The sequence below is a fragment of the Salmo trutta genome, chromosome 32 (assembly GCF_901001165.1).
Source record: "Salmo trutta chromosome 32, fSalTru1.1, whole genome shotgun sequence".
Lineage (NCBI taxonomy): Eukaryota > Metazoa > Chordata > Actinopteri > Salmoniformes > Salmonidae > Salmo > Salmo trutta.
This window is the reverse complement of record NC_042988.1, coordinates 19,446,050-19,465,169: the sequence shown is the minus strand read 5'-3', so window position 1 is coordinate 19,465,169 and position 19,120 is coordinate 19,446,050. Positions and strand designations below refer to the sequence as shown.

Genomic DNA, 19,120 nt, shown 5'->3' with positions numbered 1-19,120 from the left:
GTACTGCTATCCATCTGGATTTCCGTGTCTGTTTCCATTAGTCCTTTTTGAATCTCCCAACAAGGAAGATGTGTAGTAATTTGCTTTTGTTTAAAGTAAAATGGTATTATATTTCTATTGAAATATTCGTTCCAGTTATAGGCAAACACGTAGCCCCCTTTCGTGGGACAATTCTGGTGTTGAGAGCCATTCAGAAAAACAGAATTGCAACTGTATGATCTTACATCCATTTAAACTTCACCTACCTATAGCAAGCACAATATTTCCAAGATATATCAGTTCAGTCATTCAACTATATCCATTCATGTGAAGTGCTAATCATTCTCATCCTCAGTCGCAATTCAGTCACTGTCAGTACATTGCATGCAATGCATGGGATAAATCAAATGTGTAGTGGATTTTTTTTAATTCTTCAAGATGTCAATTCAGGTATTAATTTTCGATTTTTCTGATGAGTTTACGGTATTTCAAAAATACTGGCTCTTGTATTCCAGTACTTTCGACATATCCAGTACTGAGCTCACTACCGGTCTCTTTTCGGCTTCGCTGTGACAAGCATGGCTGATACTGGTCTTGTAGAAACGCTTCTTCGGCGGGTGGAAAAGGTGGACGGTGGTCTCGACAGTCAGGATGTTGCGACCAGTCTTGGGGTGGACCACCAAGCTATCGTCGGGGCTGTGAAGAGCCTACAGGCACTTGGTGATGTGAGTTTACCTGCTCATGTTGAAGCGGAAGTCAAGCGACCGTCCATTATGTTCATTCGGCGGAGACCTTAAGGACACAGATGCTTAAACCGACTAGCAAAAACCTAAAACTGACCATTACCCTAACCTAATTTTAATAAATTCTGTAATTAAATATCGGTTTGGGCGTCAAGTGTGTACTTATAGCATTTTTCTGTTCATCCTATGATGATGGGCAATTGGATAGGAAAGTGATGCAATAGGGACGTAAACGGGATTATGTTAGCCAGCTAGTTAGTAACCTTCTATTGTGAAGAATAAATAATGTAGACCATGAATAAATACATCATTTAGCTTCTCTTATTGAATATATTGACAATGCTATTACACAGACTTGCATCCCTGTCAAGACACACAGAACAATACAACAATGCAATGGTGACTACAATCCAAGGCAATGGTGTCTGATTGTTCAACTGCACTGCTAGTCAGCAAACTTAACTAAAAACAAAAACTGTTAGACATTTTCAATATTAGCTTTTATTGAATCGTCATTAAGGCAATCTACCAACGTCGGATATACCTAGCTGGCTACTACTTGTATAAGATGGTAATTAATGGAAGCATCTCTAATGTCAAACATGTAAAGTGTGGTGTACCGCAGGGCAGCTCTCTAGACCCGCTACTCTTTTCTATTTTTACCAATGACCTGCCACTGGCATTAAACAAAGCATGTGTGTCCATGTATGCTGATGATTCAATCATATACACATCAGAAACCGCAGCTAATGAAGTTGCTGAAGCCCTTAATGAAGAGTTGCAGGCTGTTTTGGCATGGGTGGCCAGTAATAAACTGGTCCTGAACATCTCTAAAACTAAGTGCATTGTATTTGGTACAAATCATTCCTTAAGTGCTAGACCTCAGCTGAATCTGGTAATGAATGGTGTGGCTGTTGAACAAGTTGAGGAGACTCAATTATTTGGCGTTACCTTAGATTGTAAACTGGCATGGTCAAAACATATAGATTCAATGGTTGTAAAGATGGGGAGAGGTCTAGATGTAATAAAGAGATGCTCTGCTTTTTTGACACCACACTCCAAAAAGCAAGTTCTGCAGGCTTTAGTTTTGTCTAATCTTGATTATTGTCCAGTCGTGTGGTCCAGTGCAGCAAGGAAAATACAAGTTATGCTGCATTTGGCCCAGAACATAGCAGCACTTTTTGCTCTTAATTGTAATCAGAGGGCTGATATAAATACTATGCATGCCAGTCTCTCTTGGCTAAGAGTTAAGGAGAGACTGACTGCATCACTTCTTTTTATAACAAACATGAATGTGTTGAAAATCCAAAATTGTTTGCAAAGTCAACTTACACACAGCTCTGACACACACACTTATCCCACCAGACAAGCCACCAGGGGTAATTTCATAGTCCCCAAATCCAGAACAAATTCAAGAAAGCGTATAGTATTATATAGAGCCCTTATTGCATGGAACTTCCTTCCATCTCATATTGCTCAAATAAACAGCAAACCTGGTTTCAAAAAACAGATAAAGCAACACCTCGCGGCACAACGCTTCTCCCCTATTTGACCTAGATAGTTTGTGTGTATGCATTGATATGTAGGCTACGTGTGCCTTTAAAAAAAATGTATGTAGTTATTTTCTTGTCTATTGATGTTCTGTATTATGTCATTCTGTTTTGTGTGGACCCCAGGAAGAGTAGCTGCTGCTTTTGCAACAGCTAATGGGGATCCTAATAAAATACGAAATACCAAAATGTGAACTTTGAGAAATTAGACCGAGTCAATAAATTGGGAGCTGTTATTGTCACTGGATCTAAAAATGAGCCCATGGTAAACGTATAATGTGCAGTGATAGCTAATTCATGATGTGTACACCAATCAGACCTTGAAAAGATGACCAATGTGTGGTCCTCTGCCTCAAGGCTCCATTAGGATTCTGATCATGGTTGTTTGTTTTCCTGCGCAGGTGATCTCAGCTGAGCAGCGCTCCGCAAAGCACTGGGAGCTGACTGGGGAAGGCTGTGAGATAGCCGAGCAGGGCAGCCATGAGGCCAGAGTCATCAGCTCCATCCCAGAGGAAGGGATGCCTCAGAGCCAGCTCATGGTGAGAGGACCTGCAGGGTGCCTGGACAAATAATATGTACCATGATGTTATGTTTATTTGGACGAAAAACATCTGGCTGAAAAATAAAGAATTTAATTAAAGTTGATCTTTACATTGTGATTTTGGGTCATAGCAATATATGCTCTCTACTTGGAGCATTGGGGCAGTGTTTACAGATTGTTTTGTCTCTATTTATGTGTAGAAACTAGCCTTTGGAAAGGTGGGTTTCAGCAAGGCCATGTCCAACAAGTGGATCCGTCTGGACAAGGGCCACGAGGGCGGCCCCAGGATCTTCAAGACTGTGAGTTTATCTTCACATATGACTTGGTGTGCTTTGTGATTGAGTGTGAGTGTTGCTTTATAATGGAGAAAATAAGTATGACACACAAACATCAATTTCGTGTGTGTGTGTGCGCGCGCGCCCCCCCCCCCCCCAGGTGGAGAGCTTAGAAGACTTGGTGAGGGACAAGTTGCTCCTGGTACAGAAAGGCCAGGCATCTCAACTGGAGGAGAAGGAGAAGAATGAGCTGAAGAAACGCAAACTGCTCTCTGAAGTGTAAGAACCAGACCGGTTGATAATATTTGACAAAACTGTGAAAACGTCTGTGAAATGTTAAGTATATTCCTAACTGATATCTACCAGTAGATGGCAATAGATGCCATTCAGCAGTACAGCAGTGTTCAGTCATCTGGAATCCAGGCATGTTCAGGATGCCCCAGTTACAACTAGCCTCAGCATAGTCTCATGCTGATGATGTTCTCTGACTTGTTGACCCCTAAGTCTTTAGTTGAATAACAGCTGAGAAATGCAGGTTTGGATTAGAATATAAATGATGTCTTATATCATAGTTACATCCTACTTAAAGAATATTCACAGATCAGATGTGAGTCAATGTTGTCGCCTTGTCTGAGTCAAGATGTCTAGTTCACCCAATGATATGAATACCCTAACATTGTGTTTATATACACTGCTCAAAAAAATAAAGGGAACACTTAAACAACACAATGTAACTCCAAGTCAATCACACTTCTGTGAAATCAAACTGTCCACTGAGGAAGCAACACTGATTGACAATAAATTTCACATGCTGTTGTGCAAATGGAGTAGACAACAGGTGGAAATTATAGGCAATTAGCAAGACACCCCCAATAAAGGAGTGGCTCTGCAGGTGGGGACCACAGACCACTTCTCAGTTCCTATGCTTCCTGGCTGATGTTTTGGTCACTTTTGAATGCTGGCGGTGCTTTCACTCTAGTGGTAGCATGAGACGGAGTCTACAACCCACACAAGTGGCTCAGGTAGTGCAGCTCATCCAGGATGGCACATCCATGCGAGCTGTGGCAAGAAGGTTTGCTGTGTCTGTCACCGTAGTGTCCAGAGCATGGAGGCGCTACCAGGAGACAGGCCAGTACATCAGGAGACGTGGAGGAGGCCGTAGGAGGGCAACAACCCAGCAGCAGGACCGCTACCTCCGCCTTTGTGCAAGGAGGAGCAGGAGAAGCACTGCCAGAGCCCTGCAAAATGACCTCTAGCAGGCCACAAATGTGCATGTGTCTGCTCAAACGGTCAGAAACAGACTCCATGAGGGTGGTATGAGGGCCCGATGTCCACAGGTGGGGGTTGTGCTTACAGCCCAACACCGTGGAGGACGTTTGGCATTTGCCAGAGAACACCAAGATTGGCAAATTCGCCACTGGCGCCCTGTGCTCTTCACAGATGAAAGCAGGTTCACACTGAGCACGTGACAGAGTCTGGAGACGCCGTGGAGAACGTTCTGCTGCCTGCAACATCCTCCAGCATGACCGGTTTGGTGGTGGGTCAGTCATGGTGTGGGGTGGCATTTCTTTGGGGGGCCGCACAGCCCTCCATGTGCTCGCCAGAGGTAGCCTGACTGCCATAAGGTACCGAGATGAGATCCTCAGACTCCTTGTGAGACCATATGCTGGTGCGGTTGGCCCTGGGTTCCTCCTAATGCAAGACAATGCTAGACCTCATGTGGCTGGAGTGTGTCAGCAGTTCCTGCAAGAGGAAGGCATTGATGCTATGGACTGGCCCGCCCGTTCCCCAGACCTGAATCCAATTGAGCACATCTGGGACATCATGTCTCGCTCCATCCACCAACGCCACGTTGCACCACAGACTGTCCAGGAGTTGGCGGATGCTTTAGTCCAGATCTGGGAGGAGATCCCTCAGGAGACCATCCGCCACATCATCAGGAACATGCCCAGGCGTTGTAGGGAGGTCATACAGGCACGTGGAGGCCACACACACTACTAAGCCTCATTTTGACTTGTTTTAAGGACATTACATCAAAGTTGGATCAGCCTGTAGTGTGGTTTTCCACTTGAATTTTGAGTGTGACTCCAAATCCAGACCTCCATGGGTTGATAAACTGGATTTCCATTTATTATTTTTGTGTGATTTTGTTGTCAGCTCATTCAACTATGTAAAGAAAAAAGTATTTAATAAGATTATTTCTTTCATTCAGATCTAGGATGTGTTGTTTAAGTGTTCCCTTTATTTTTTGAGCAGTATACATTATTACTAAATGAATGCACCAGCTAAAGGACCACAAGTACTTTTCTGGGTCCAGTCAGTCAGGATCCCAGTGGTGAGGTTAATACTGTACCTGGTGAGACTGTTGGCTCCGTTGCTAGCTCAGGCCATTGTTTCCCGAGGTAGCTCTCTCTGTTTCTCATTTGTCTCTGTCTGTCTGTCTGCCCTAAATGGCATGCTTCCAGCACCAGGCTTTGTTCGATTTTAATATCATAAATGAACAGCAGTATGAGAACTCAACCCTGCGACGTTCCACGCGTCCAGAGTTTAGACGCATTGAGCAACAGATTGTTAATTGTCTACTTCCTATTTGCTAAATAGTGACCCAGGCCCTCACCACCACCACATGTTCTTAATCTCCAATGTTCCCCAAGATAACACCTCTTGTGGCCTTTGTGACTCATGTGATATAACACTTTCAAATTACCATATTTATGCAGTTTGAATGAGAATGATTGTATTTATTTCTGTGAATTTTAGGACGGTCAAGTTCTATTGGATCACAAAGGGCAGCTGTTTCAGCACCACCATCACCAAGCAGGAGACAGAGCTCACCCCAGAGATGATCGCTAGGTGAATCCTGCTCTGCTTTTCATGTCAACTTTGTCATGGTCGCTCTATGATTGCTATGATGGATGAGGGATTCCTCATTCTGTATCTAACCTGCATGCTGCTGCTGAGTACCCTGTACTAAGGCAAATGTATGAAGTGGTTCATTCTCTCACAGTGATGTCTGTGTCATTTATATTCATATCACTGCATGTTCTAGTCAAATTGGCAGTGTTTTCATTAGGTACCGCACATTATCCAATTAGTTTTGTTTTTACCTGGAAACTGCAGTCTCTCTCAAAATGCAGGTGATCTCTTGACCTAGCCTGGTTTTCATGTGATTGTCTGAAACAATTTGTTAGTTCTCGTACTCCAAAATAGATGAATGAAAATGCACCTGGTCTGCAATATCACATGAGGGGATTTGGCACAGAACTGTTTTCAAGTGTCCCAAAAATTAAATGAGTGTTTTTGTTTATTTGCCTCCACGTTTTATCTGCACACAGACTTTGCTTGTGTTTGGCCATATACACTCATTCATTTGATGTTCTCTAGAACATATTATATGTTCTCCTCCAAATTGACCTATCTCTGGTCTGAGACAGTGGGAGCTGGAAGGAGAAGAAGTTCAAGCCTTATAACTTTGAGGCCATGGGTGTGGCCCCAGACTGTGGCCACCTGCATCCGCTCATGAAGGTCCGCACGCAGTTCAGACAGATCTTCCTGGAGATGGGGTCAGTCGCCTATCCTCTATTCTGCCCTTGCAGGAGACCATCAGTATACCCTATGTAACTAATGTATGGTAAGACTAAGGTCTAAGACCTGTGTGTACTCACTCCTCCTGTCTCCTTCAGCTTCACTGAGATGCCCACCAACAACTTCATTGAGAGCTCCTTCTGGAACTTTGACTCCCTGTTTCAGCCCCAGCAGCACCCTGCCAGAGACCAACACGACACCTTCTTCCTGTCTGGTGAGCGACTGGGTGTCTCTGTGTGTCTGGACTTGATGCCCAGATAAGATAAAATGGTGCATTATTGATGATACGCTGAAAGGGATATCTGGTTTCCCTAGCTAAAACAGACTCTAGATTTCCATTAGATAGAACTCATCTGTTTTCCTCATGTACCATCAGTATTATTTCCATTTAATTTACCGGTAACTGTGGCCCCTCCTATTATTATATTTCTCAGACCCGGCTCAGGCCCATGAGTTTCCCCAGGACTACCTGGAGAGAGTGAGGAAGGTCCATTCAGAGGGAGGCTTTGGATCACAGGGGTGAGAGATCTTCCACACAAATGCATACGCATTGACTTAACACACACACTCACCATGACCACAACATGTTTTATTTTTTTAATAAAAAATAAAATATGAACCCCTTTTTCTGAGCCTGTCCAATTGTGCGCTGCCCCATGGGTCTCCCGGTCGTGGCCGGCTGCGACAGAGCCTGGACTCGAACCAGGATCTCTAGTGCCTTAGACCGCTGCGCCACTCGGGAGGCCCAACATGTTCTATTTTTAATGATGTCTGTGTTTGACAGGTACAAGTATGACTGGAAGATTGAGGAGGCTCAGAAGAACATCCTCCGTACTCACACCACAGCAGTCAGCGCTCGCATGCTGTATAAACTTGCTCAGCAGGTAACCCACTATCTACATTTGTTCATGCTGTCTTAGTATTTACTAAAATGAATTAGAAATCAATTGCATGAGGGTGATGTTACATTCTAACTGTGCAGCAATTGAGCAACTCCTCTGTAACCATTTCAAATGTTCCTTTCTTTCTACCAGGAAAATTTCACCCCTGTCAAGTACTTCTCCATCGACAGAGTATTCCGTAATGAAACTCTGGATGCCACCCACTTGGCAGAGTTTCACCAGATTGAGGGAGTGGTGGCTGACTATGGCCTTACCCTGGGTGACCTCATGGGCATCCTTCATCAGTTTTTCAATAAACTAGGTGAGGGCTCTACCAGTCAGGGTTGGGGTCAATTCCACTCATTCAATTCTCTCCCAGGAAATGTAATTCAATTCAAATTCGAGGTCAGTTTTGAATTCAGAGATAATTCAATATTATCCCCAACAATTCCACACATTCCAATTAGAAATTACATTTCTTCAGGCTTTCAGGCTGATCATGTCACTGTTCAGACAGCCTAGCTATACTGGAAATATCGGAATACAGGTTGAAATGATTAAAAACAAATCCTACAGTAAATGTTTTATACTATATGCATTAATTCCATTAACTGGGAAATGTAAAAATATTGAATTCCAATTGAATTCCAAAGATTAAATGTTTTTACAATTCCATAACTTAAAAAATGTGAATGTAATTCAACGTACATTCTCATGAATGAGGGAATTCAAGAATTGAATTGGAATTTCAAATGAAATAGGAATTGACCCCCACCCTGCTTCCAGTACCTCTTTCTTTTTTCTTTTACAGTGGGTTCAGTTGTCCGTACGGAAATGGCTTCTAATGCATCTTAATGCCTGTAGTACAACATGAGCTTGTTTCTCTATCTGTCAGATATAGTATTTCTGAGAAAGTAAATATATTTTCAATTTTCTCCAGGAATCACAAAATTACGCTTTAAACCGGCCTACAATCCATACACCGAGCCGAGCATGGAAGTGTTCAGCTATCATGAAGGTACAGTTCTTGTGAATATCCTCAAACCCTGGCATTTCTCATGTTTGTGTGATATGTGTGTTTCAGCCTTGGGCTTTTGTCTCACTCAAACCCAAAAGCCCATAGAGAACGCAGTCCTATCCACATCTTAATTTGTCCATTCCTGCTCTCTCCAGGGCTGAAGAAGTGGGTGGAGGTGGGGAACTCTGGGATGTTCAGGCCAGAGATGCTGCTGCCTATGGGGCTCCCTGAGGGGGTGACGGTCATCGCCTGGGGGCTGTCTCTGGAGAGGTGAGTCAATGACAAAGAAACACATTATCCTCTTCAACTAGAACTGATCCTGGTGATGTAATGGAATTGACTGACCGACATTTATCTAATACAAGACCTACAATACACAACCCCTTCTGCCTGGCCTACCCCACTTCAACACTCTCTGACCCCTGTCTCTAGGGCCGGGAATTGCCAGGGACCTCACGATACGATATCACCATACTTAGGTGCCGATACAGTATGTTGGCTAAAACATTGGGAACACCTGCTCTTTCCATGACATAGACAAACCGTGTGAATCCAGGTGAACGCTATGATCCCTTATTGATGTCACTTGTTAAATCCATTTCAAGGAGACAAGTTAAAGGATTTTGAAGCCTTGAGACAATTGCAACATGGATTGTGTATGTGTACCATTCAGAGGGTGAATGGGCAAGACAAAAGATTTAAGTGCCTTAAACGGGGTATGGTAGTAGGTGCCAGGCGCACCGGTTTGAGTGTGTCAAGAACAGCAACGTTGCTGTTTTTTTCATGGTCAACAGTTTCCTGTGTGTATCAAGAATGGTCCACCACCCAAAGGACATCCAGCCATCTTGACCCAACTGTGGAAAGCATTGGAGTCAACATGGGCCAGCATCCCTGTGGAACGCTTTCGACACCTAGAATTGATGCTGTTCTGAGGGCAAAAGGGGGTGCAACTCAATATTAGGAAGGTGTTCTTAATGTTTGTTATATTCAGTGTTTGTCTGCTGCAGAGAGACAAGCGAGAGCATGAGAAAACAAGTTTTGATCAGTCAGGGAAATAAGTGCTGAACAAATGTTTGCTCACTATTTAAAAAGAAGATGGAGAACTAGGCAGGTACAGCCAACTAGTGCTAGCTAATGCTACCTAGAGTAGCAAAACCATTTATTTATTATTAATTACAAATAAACTTAGATATCGATATAATGTCATCCAAAAATAGTATCGCAATATGTAACTGTATCTATCCCCCCCATCACTACCCACTCTTAAGCCAGCTATCTCACTGGAATTGACCCACATCAGCTCCATATCCCTTACCCTGACCTTAACTCTCTCATAACCAGATGCACAGTCTCAACTGTTAGTGTACTTGAATGGGACATGGGATTTCAATAGGAAAATGTGTCCATAATGTGAAAATATACAACGTTATGCCTGTAATCCCAGTGTGATTTCCCATGGAGGGGTTAAAGGTGGACAATAGTGTGGTCATGTCCCCAGATGTGCAGTCATGCTTCCAGCACACACCACCAGTCTGTTAGCCCACATGTTGACATGTTTACTTCTGGATTGTTATATCTGAGCAATGAGCATAAAACACCATATCGCCTAATGAGCCTAGAATAAGGGTTTCCTCAGATGCAGGTCAGAACTGACCATTTAGATATATTTGTGCTCTACTGCGGGTGCTTGAACCCTGGTGACACTGAGGACTTGTATCTATGAGAACAATCACTGCTAATGGCTATAGTTAGTGAGCTGGGAAGGACCATATCATCTACTCTGTAATCCCTCTCCTCCATCCCCTCTGTCCATACAGACCTTTGTCTCTATCACCTGTTTGTCCCCTCTTTCTCTTTGCTGTCTTCCACCTCTCCTTATAATGTACTATGTCATCTTCCTGACACTCTTTCCTCTGCCCTTCTCTGTCTCCTTCAGGCCCACCATGATCAAGTATGGCATCAACAACATCCGTGAGCTGGTGGGACACAAGGTCAACCTACAGATGGTCTACGACAGCCCTGTGTGTCGACTGGACTCTTAAATTCTGTTCAGGCTTCCACTTGGACAGGCTCACATTACCATACACATCCCATCCAAGGCCCTTGTCATCAGGACCCCTTTGCTCATTAGTAACCATATGAACATTGAACAATTCCACGAACCCTTAATCTACCCTGGCCAGAGACTGCCAGAGAGACAGATCTGTCTGTTTGAGAGGGAGGGAATGAGGACTTACTTTTCTCCTTATAGCTTGTCTGGGATTCTAGCTGGATTATTGCTGCTGTTTAGCCACGTGATACACATATTATACTTTAAACCTAATTCATGAAACAGTTATAACTCATCATTGGTCCTAATCAGCATTTATGCATGTGCTGAGGGGTAGTGCTAGTACTGTGTTCTCTGCTGATGTGTGCACTACATCAGAGCATAAGGAACTTCACCAGTGAGTCTGTTTTTTCATTTAAACGTTAGAAAACTGCACAGCGGTTACCTTTGAGCTCCTATGTAATGAAATGCTTGTACAGTAAAGATGCTAACTTGAAGCCCTTTAGCCTTCCATACAAAACCAACCAACTCTGTGCTGGGTCCACTCAGTGAGACAAATTAGAAATAGTCAAATAAAGATGTTTGAAAGTAGCACGATATACGTCGTCAGTCTAATGTAATCACCATTGGTGATGCTGAGTTTTTGTTATTCTATTCTGGCTGTGCCAGGTCCGGTTTTAAACCTGTCAGAAGAACATTCTTGTTTTCCTCAATCTTGTTGTGGCTGGTGCGTAACGTGGATTGGTGTGTTGAATGATGTTTGCCAAGGTTTAACCCAGAGGATTTAGGAGTTATTTGTGTCATTCCAGTGAAGGTGGAATTACAAATCACCTTCATCGCCTCTAAGTCTCATGTCATCGTACAGAGGGTAGATTTTTAGCTCTGTGTGCGCGCAGGAGATAATTGGGTTAACACATTAGAGCACTTTGGTTGTAAGTGTAACCTAAAATAATTTGCTGTGGTACTAAATAAAGAGTCAAGTCTATTCCTGTTAGTTTGTTTTAGGCAACGGCACATTGGATGTTTTTTGCTGGTAGCCTAGTTCATCCCCGATCCCTGCAAGATTCTGAATAAATTTGCTGTTGTGAAGAGATGTTCTACACTTTACTGTTATGTATTAGTTAAGTCTTCCGTAGTCTGAATCACTGAGACTGTACGTTGTAATGCAAATCAGTATCCTGCTGAGGAGCAATATGAAGTTGTACTTCAGCCATATGTAATCACTTCACTGGAATTGCTTCTCCTGAATGAACCTGGCACAGCGACGTCGTGGTACATGCAAGTCTGCCTGAGCATCCTGTGCTGTCTTTAGATGCTTACATGGAGCCGAATTTCTGAATTCGGGAGTCTTTAAAAAACCTTGAATGCTATTGAAGCTGACTTGAGAGCCCAGAATAGATGCTGTTGAAAGTTTGTGACAAAGAGAATGATGTTGCGTGCTCTGCCAAGACTGGGAAATCCTGTGTCTGCTGCAATAATGGACAGACAGGATTAAAGGTTGTTTACTTAATCAATTGCAGGAACTCCATAAGTCTTTCTGTTCAGCTAATCCTTCAACGTCTGGAAATAACATTTTAAACCAGAGTCTGGGAGTCCAGCTAAGGGTTCCCCAGAACAAAACAATATATAGACAGAACAGATCAACCAAGTTTCTCTGTAGAACCTCTAATTCTAGTTGGAACATACTTTTGAATGCAGTTTTATCCTACCAGGTACTAACTATCCTAACTATCTTCACAAGCACTGGGATAGAAAAATGCTTCATAGGTATTTGTATCCAGTTTTATATGCAAATTTCAATGTATATATATATATATATTTTTTTTTATCCTGTGCAATCTGATCCTGTGTGTTCCGCTGCATCATATCATGTTTGCAGTTTCTAACTTGCAGAAGTTACACTACATACCCAATCAATAATAACAACCGATGTAATAGTCATTTAGTTTGAACTTGGTACAAATATTTACTACTTCATTGAACATCTCAGCTTTGATGTGGTACTGTATATTTGTAGTCCCTTTTCATATTATGTAGATACAGACAGTAAAGTCAAATTCCCCAGTTGGCACAACCAGTGGACAAACCTATTAGCTGGTCCTTGATCGTGTTCACCCTCATACTCTCAATTCAACTACAAAGCCACATCTGGGAGTCATTTTGCACACATTTCCACATATATCACCATGCATGCAATGTTTTGCATTGATCATAAAATCTGACATTTCGTCAAGTCAATGATTAATACATTTAGGAGTTCATCAAAACATAATCTACCAAGTCCTGAGAGACTTGCTGAAAGCTTTATTTAAAGTAGCTTAGTTAAGATTTAGCAATAATCAGTTCCCTTGTTTAGCCTTTAGCCTATAGTTCTCATTATTTCCCTTTGATCATTTGACTTTGATCTTGAAATGAAGCAGCTCAACATTTATATTACAGAGGAATAGCAGTTTTTAGAGGCCCCCAAATCCCTCCATGTTTTGATGGATACTGAAGCAGTATTTAAATGTTATTTAAGAAAGAGGGCTGGCGTAAGGTTTGGGATGAAACATGGTAAATCCTTTTCCGTGGGATCAGTCTGGATCATTTTGAATGTGTTGCATATCTTTAAATCATCTTCTCATGGCAATAGCCATTGCTTAACCCCTGTCCTGCACAGGGTCCATTCAGTCGACCAGGGGTTCTTAAACTTTTTCAGCTCGAGACGCAAATGAGAAATTGACCGTCCTCCCATGACCCAAATTGTCCTCCAATGACCCAAATTAAGAATAAATAGTGTGTGATTGTAGATGTATTCTCATAACTCGCGACCCACCTTTCACATACCCAGGGCCCACTCAAGGTCCCAACCCATAGTTTAATTAAGAAACCCTGCAGTAGACAAATCTCAGTGTCAGTACAGGATGATACTGTATTGCACCAGCACGAAAGTTATCTTCAAACTCTCCTTTGTCAAGCTTTGGTTGCTGTGTGGTGTTAACATTTCAACCCATGTAGTTGTCTTGTTAATAACCTTAAGTAGGTCTGTTGAGTCCTGTGACGTGCTTGGTGTAATCAGAATCAACCGGTGACCACAGGGCTGGAGGGAGTTGGTGCTGGCTCCTTTCAGATCTCGCTGGGGATGGAGTTACAGTGCCCAGGCCAGGGGCTGCTGTCTCTGGCCAGGGAAGCAGGGCTGTTGTTGTTGCCGGTGCCATGGGTGGGGAAGAAGGGGATGTAGGGTATTGCAGGAAACAGCAAAGGGCTGCCCGGGGGGCTCTCATTCAGGGGCATGGGGAAGCCCACATCATCTGTGTCCCACACGTGGAAAGCATTGTGGGTCAGGACTATGGGGGGGTGTCTGGCAATGAAGCACTCCGGATTTCTGTTCTTCTCTAGGTCCTCCTCAGTGGGGCCAAGAAGACATTCTGATGAAAGGGGTAAACAGAGGAGACACTGGAGATAAGTACATTTGCTTCAGGTCTGGTGCGCCTGATCATCTCTGTGTTAGCTAGTCATGTTGCCATTTTGCATAGAAAAGCTTAGGCTTATGCCTATTCGACACACGTTATTTGGTACACTGATACATTGAGATGGATCAGCCTAACAACTACATAGATTAGTTACATTTCCACCTGATTTTCGAACATTTTAAGTTCATACCTGTTATATCAAGAGCCAGGTCCTTGATCAGATGTCCAACTATAGCATAGGCGACTCCTACCACTACCAGTGCTGCAATCAGCAGGTAGACTACTGCCTTTGGCAACGGAATGAGGTCCCGGACTGCCGGCTTATACTCCTTGTACAGCGGGTCTTCCGTCCCGACTTGAACGTCGAATTTGTAGACTAGTGGGGAAGCATGTGCCTCATCATTGAAATGAAAACTGGTGAAATTGAGGGCATTCATTATGGAAAAGTAGCCTAAGCGATATAGCTCTAATGATGATAAACGCGCTGATGTCCGGAGATGAGGCAACCCCCCCCTCCCTCCCCCAACACCAAGACAAGGACTTGATTGGTGGTGATTCTTGTATCCGTGCAACACTCAAGTCTCAACTTCTTTGATGTCTCAGTTCGAATGATCCTAAAGGGGATTGAAAAGCATGAAACATGTATATATGTTAATATCTCAGTGGAGTTGGAGGTGAACACAACTCCTCCAAATACAGTTTTAATTTATGGAGATATTACTTCCAAACGATTTCAATACCATTTTGACAGTACAAGCGTTAGCTGCTTACCTTGATTTTGGACGATTTTGGACGACTGCTGTTTTGATGAAACTGGCTTTGTTTATATAAAAAAAAAGGTCCCTAAATGGGAGAAAAAACGTTTGGATGTCTATCTGAAATTAATTTCCATGTTCATAAGTCAGTCCCCCTGGAGTTTTCCTTTGACGCGCTTCTTTGTCATCCCTCTGTCTCTGTCCTTGGTTCTGAAATGAACCCAACCAATTTTCACGCTGTAGTAATAAGTAGTATTCCTAGACCGCCCACTGTTCATCACTCAAGGGATAAACTTTATCCCGCCTCTACTTAAACAGCCAACCTGTATCAGCTAGATGTAGTTGAAATGTTCCCTTAATTCTATAGTTGATGGATTTACATTACCAAGAAATGTTGTCTCCTTAAATGTACTAAGGACGCATGGCGTGAAGATCCTCATGCCAATTACAACCTTTCCAGGAGATAGTTAATCGACACATCGCATGTAGTGGGTGAACTTGTTTAATCCATGTTGTTTATGAAATATTGTAGACATCTTCATATTCAATATAAGCCTACTTTCATCTTTGAAACATGTAGTTGTTCATCTCCACTAGATTATTTTAGAGGGAATATACTTCTCCACTGGGAATAATTCAGGGCACAGCCCTGCCCTTTGCCCTTCAACGCTTTCCCACCATAGACTGGATTAACTGCTAGTTTCACTAGCAGCGCTAATTGTTAGCAGATTTTGAAACTCATCCTCATGAGCCAAATCCTTACTGGATATAGGCATACAGTTCATGGCCTCAATGTGTCAAAATAGACTGTCCCTATCAAATAAATACATTATTATTAGGCTACGTGTTAAAACAAATCATTTCTACCAAAATAGGAGCTACATTGGTTCATGTTCAGTGACTGACTTTTATTTCCTTATGTAGAGAGCAGGCTTGGGCATGTATGGGATTTATCTGTTTCATAATTCCCCATTTCAAAGCAGCAGTAGACATGCAAAGAAGCAGAATCTGAAGAGATTAGAGGTTTATTCCCTTTATGAGACAAGCCATTATCTGCCCACCCCATGTCCCTCATTTCCTGATGGATTTAAACTGCTAGAGCCACTGGAATACCTCCAGAGATTATCTCCTGGACTTTGAGAACATTTTGTTCTGTTTGTTCAATATATCTACATATTGCAACAGAACGCGGACCTCTTCTCAAATTGTGTATGCTTCATGTACGTCTGTGTATGTGAATGCACATGCCACCTGCTTTCGTTATTTTTCACAAAAGTAGTGCACTGGGCCTTTACTAGTCATGTATTAGCAGACCGATATAGCCCCCCCCCTTTCTGCGTGCCTGTAGACTATCTGTGCAGAGATGTTTGAGAGATGTTGGGGATGGAATTCCAGTTTGCGAATCACTTCTTTCACATGGAAGCCTCTAAATAAATGAAAGAGAATGCACATCAGACACACCTAGTAGGCTATGGTATTTTGGGATATAAAGGATGTTAGGCCGAGATTCAATCCGATCAATCCTTCAATCCTTTCGGCTATGCACCTTTGAAAGGAAATGTTTCTGCGTTTGCAGAGACTACATTCAAGGTAAACGCTGCATATTTCGGCTCAACTGGAAATTACCTTTAAATGTCAAGCGCGCTATAACACGGATCTTCCAAGGTCCGGATTGAATCTGCTTTACTCAGAATGGAACTGAAAGGACTCTGCATGGGTTAAATTACCGCTGAGCCCCTGCCAGGACAAATTACTGTATAGATGACCCAGCCAAAGACACATTTTCCAGTGTTTGCTATGGAATTCTTGCAATACAACACCGCTCATCTATCAGTTTGACCCAGACACTGCGTCAAAGTCACCAAAGCAGATTAAGCTACTGCACATGTGCAGCATGATAGTTCTGTTGAGCCTATATCTTCCTCTGTCTGTCACACCATCTCCTCTGCATCTTCCTGTTCACCCTTCTGATGCTAGTTTGACTTTGTTTTAACTTCTTCCTGTCTCCCCCTCTCTTTTTCTGTCTTTTTTCAGTTTGCTGATCACTTCTGTTTAAATCCCACAAGGCATTACCTCAGTAGGCCTAATCCCCAGATATCAAAACATTTCCACAATGGCTGAGCTCAGATGGATGTACTTTAAAGTTTGTTTGATCACACAAAGTTTATCCTGAAAATACCTCGTCTCTGGTGCTCTATCTACAGTTGAAGTCGGAAGTTTACATACACTTAGGTTGGAGTCATTAAAACTCATTTTTCAACCACTCCACAAATTTCTTGTCAACAAACTATAGTTTTGGCAAGTCGGTGAGGACATCTACTTTGTGCATGACACAATACATTTTTCCAACAATTGTTTACAGACAGATTAGTTCACTTAAAATTCACTGTATCATAATTCCAGTGGGTCAGAAGTTTACATACACTAAGTTGACTGTGTCTTTAAACAGCTTGGAAAATTCCAGAAAATGATGTCATGGCTTTAGCAGCTTCTGATAGGCTAATTGACATAATTTGAGTCAATTGGAGGTGTACCTGTGGATGTATTTCAAGGCCTACCTTCAAACTCAGTGCCTCTTTGCTTGACATCATGGGAAAATCAAAAGAAATCAGCCAAGACCTCAAAAAAAATGGTAGACCTCCACCAGTCTGGTTCATCCTTGGGACCAATTTCCCTGAAGGTACCACATTCATCTGTACAAACAATAGTACGCAAGCATAAATACCATGGGACCACGCAGCCGTCATACCACTCAGGAAGGAGACGCGTTCTGTCTCCTAGAGATGAATGTACTTTGGTGCGAAAAGTGCAAATCAATCCCAGAACAACAGCAAAGGACCTTATGAAGATGCTGGAGGAAACAGGTACAAAAGTATCTATATCCACAGTAAAACGAGTCCTATATCGACATAACCTGAAAGACCGCTCAGCAAGAAAGAAGCCACTGCTCCAAAACCGCCATTAAAAAGCCAGACTACGGTTTGCAACTGCACAAGGGGACAAAGATCTTACTTTTTGGAGAAATGTCGTCTGGTCTGATGAAACAAAAAAATAACTGTTTGGCCATAATGACCAACGTTATGTTTGGAGGAAAAAGGGGGAGGCTTGCAAGCGGAAGAACACCATCCCAACTGTGAAGCACAGGGGTGGCAGCATCATGTTGTGGGGGTGCTTTGCTGCAGGAGGGACTTGTGCACTTCACAAAATAGATGGTGTCGCTCTTCATTTCTTGGTTCTCCTGTGGTACATAACCACAGGAGAACCAAGAAATGAAGAGCGACACCACGGCTGTCTTTTTGGCTTTTATGTTGATCTGCAATAGTATTGTGAAAAGACAGGACAGGAACACATCAGTCTCCAATGCACCACCTGACAAGTTGTTCTTTCTCTCTCAGTGTTTTCTCGGACTGAGGAGAACGGGAGCTATGGGTGGTACCAGGGTGTTAGTAGGTGACGCAAGCACCCAGATGAAATAAAATACATTTAATGAAACACAACGCGAAGATGTTAACATCATTCAGCTACTGTAGCTGCCTACCTAACATCAACAGGCAGCACCAGTAGCGCAACAATTAAAAATAGACACCAAAAGTAAAGTTCCTGGCGATCATATCGATCTGACTCCCCACTTCTGTCTGAACTTTGGCCACTGACCCTCAACCTGGTTGTTCTGTTCTGCGTTGTGTACTATTCTAATAATTTGAAGTTTGATGGAATAACCTTTTTAACTCTCCTACAATGGCATCATGAGGGAGGAAAATGATGTGGATATATTGAAGCAACATCTCAAGACATCAGCCAGGAAGTTAAAGCTTGGTCGCAAATGGGTCTTCCAAATGAACAATGACCCCAAGCATACTTCCAAAGTTGTGGTAAAATGGCTTAAGGACAACAAAGTCAAGGTATTGGAGTGGCCATCACAAAGCCCTGACCTCAATCCCATAGAAAATATGTGGGCAGAACTGAAAAATCGTGTGTGAGCAAGGAGGCCAACAAACCTGACTCTCTTACTCCAGCTCTGTCAGGAGGAATGGGACAAAATTCACCCAACTTATTGTGGGAAGCTTGTGGAAGGCTACCCTAAACATTTGACCCAAGTTAAACAATTTAAAGGCAATGCTACCAAATACTAATTGAGTGTATGTAAACTTCTGACCCACTGGGAATGTGATGAAAGAAATAAAAGCTGAAATAAATAATTCTCTCTACTATTATTCTGACATTTCACATTCTTAAAATAAAGTGTTGATCCTAACTGACCTAAGACAGGGAATTTTTACAAGGATGAAAT

The 19,120-nt window shown here is 42.7% G+C and overlaps 1 protein-coding gene across 1 annotated transcript; it reads left to right on the top strand.

The window, feature by feature from the left end:
* The first annotated feature begins 518 nt into the window (after positions 1-518).
* Positions 519-11,713, top strand: LOC115170546 (phenylalanine--tRNA ligase alpha subunit). Its single transcript, XM_029726794.1, has 13 exons — positions 519-704; positions 2,674-2,811; positions 3,014-3,112; positions 3,249-3,367; positions 5,849-5,941; positions 6,523-6,651; positions 6,772-6,887; positions 7,108-7,192; positions 7,458-7,557; positions 7,708-7,876; positions 8,495-8,572; positions 8,728-8,842; positions 10,509-11,713. The coding sequence occupies exons 1-13, from the start codon at positions 558-560 to the stop codon at positions 10,612-10,614; spliced, it is 1,494 nt and encodes a 497-aa protein (XP_029582654.1). The 5' UTR covers positions 519-557; the 3' UTR covers positions 10,615-11,713.
* Positions 11,714-19,120: the final 7,407 nt, after the last annotated feature.

Bases quoted from the DNA above. Each gene is read 5' to 3' on its own strand.
- LOC115170546 (XM_029726794.1), top strand. From the start codon at position 558: ATGGCTGATACTGGTCTTGTAGAAACGCTTCTTCGGCGGGTGGAAAAG. The intron at 2,812-3,013 runs GTGAGAGGACCT...ATTTATGTGTAG, and splicing joins TGCCTCAGAGCCAGCTCATG to AAACTAGCCTTTGGAAAGGT. The intron at 6,888-7,107 runs GTGAGCGACTGG...TATATTTCTCAG, and splicing joins CGACACCTTCTTCCTGTCTG to ACCCGGCTCAGGCCCATGAG.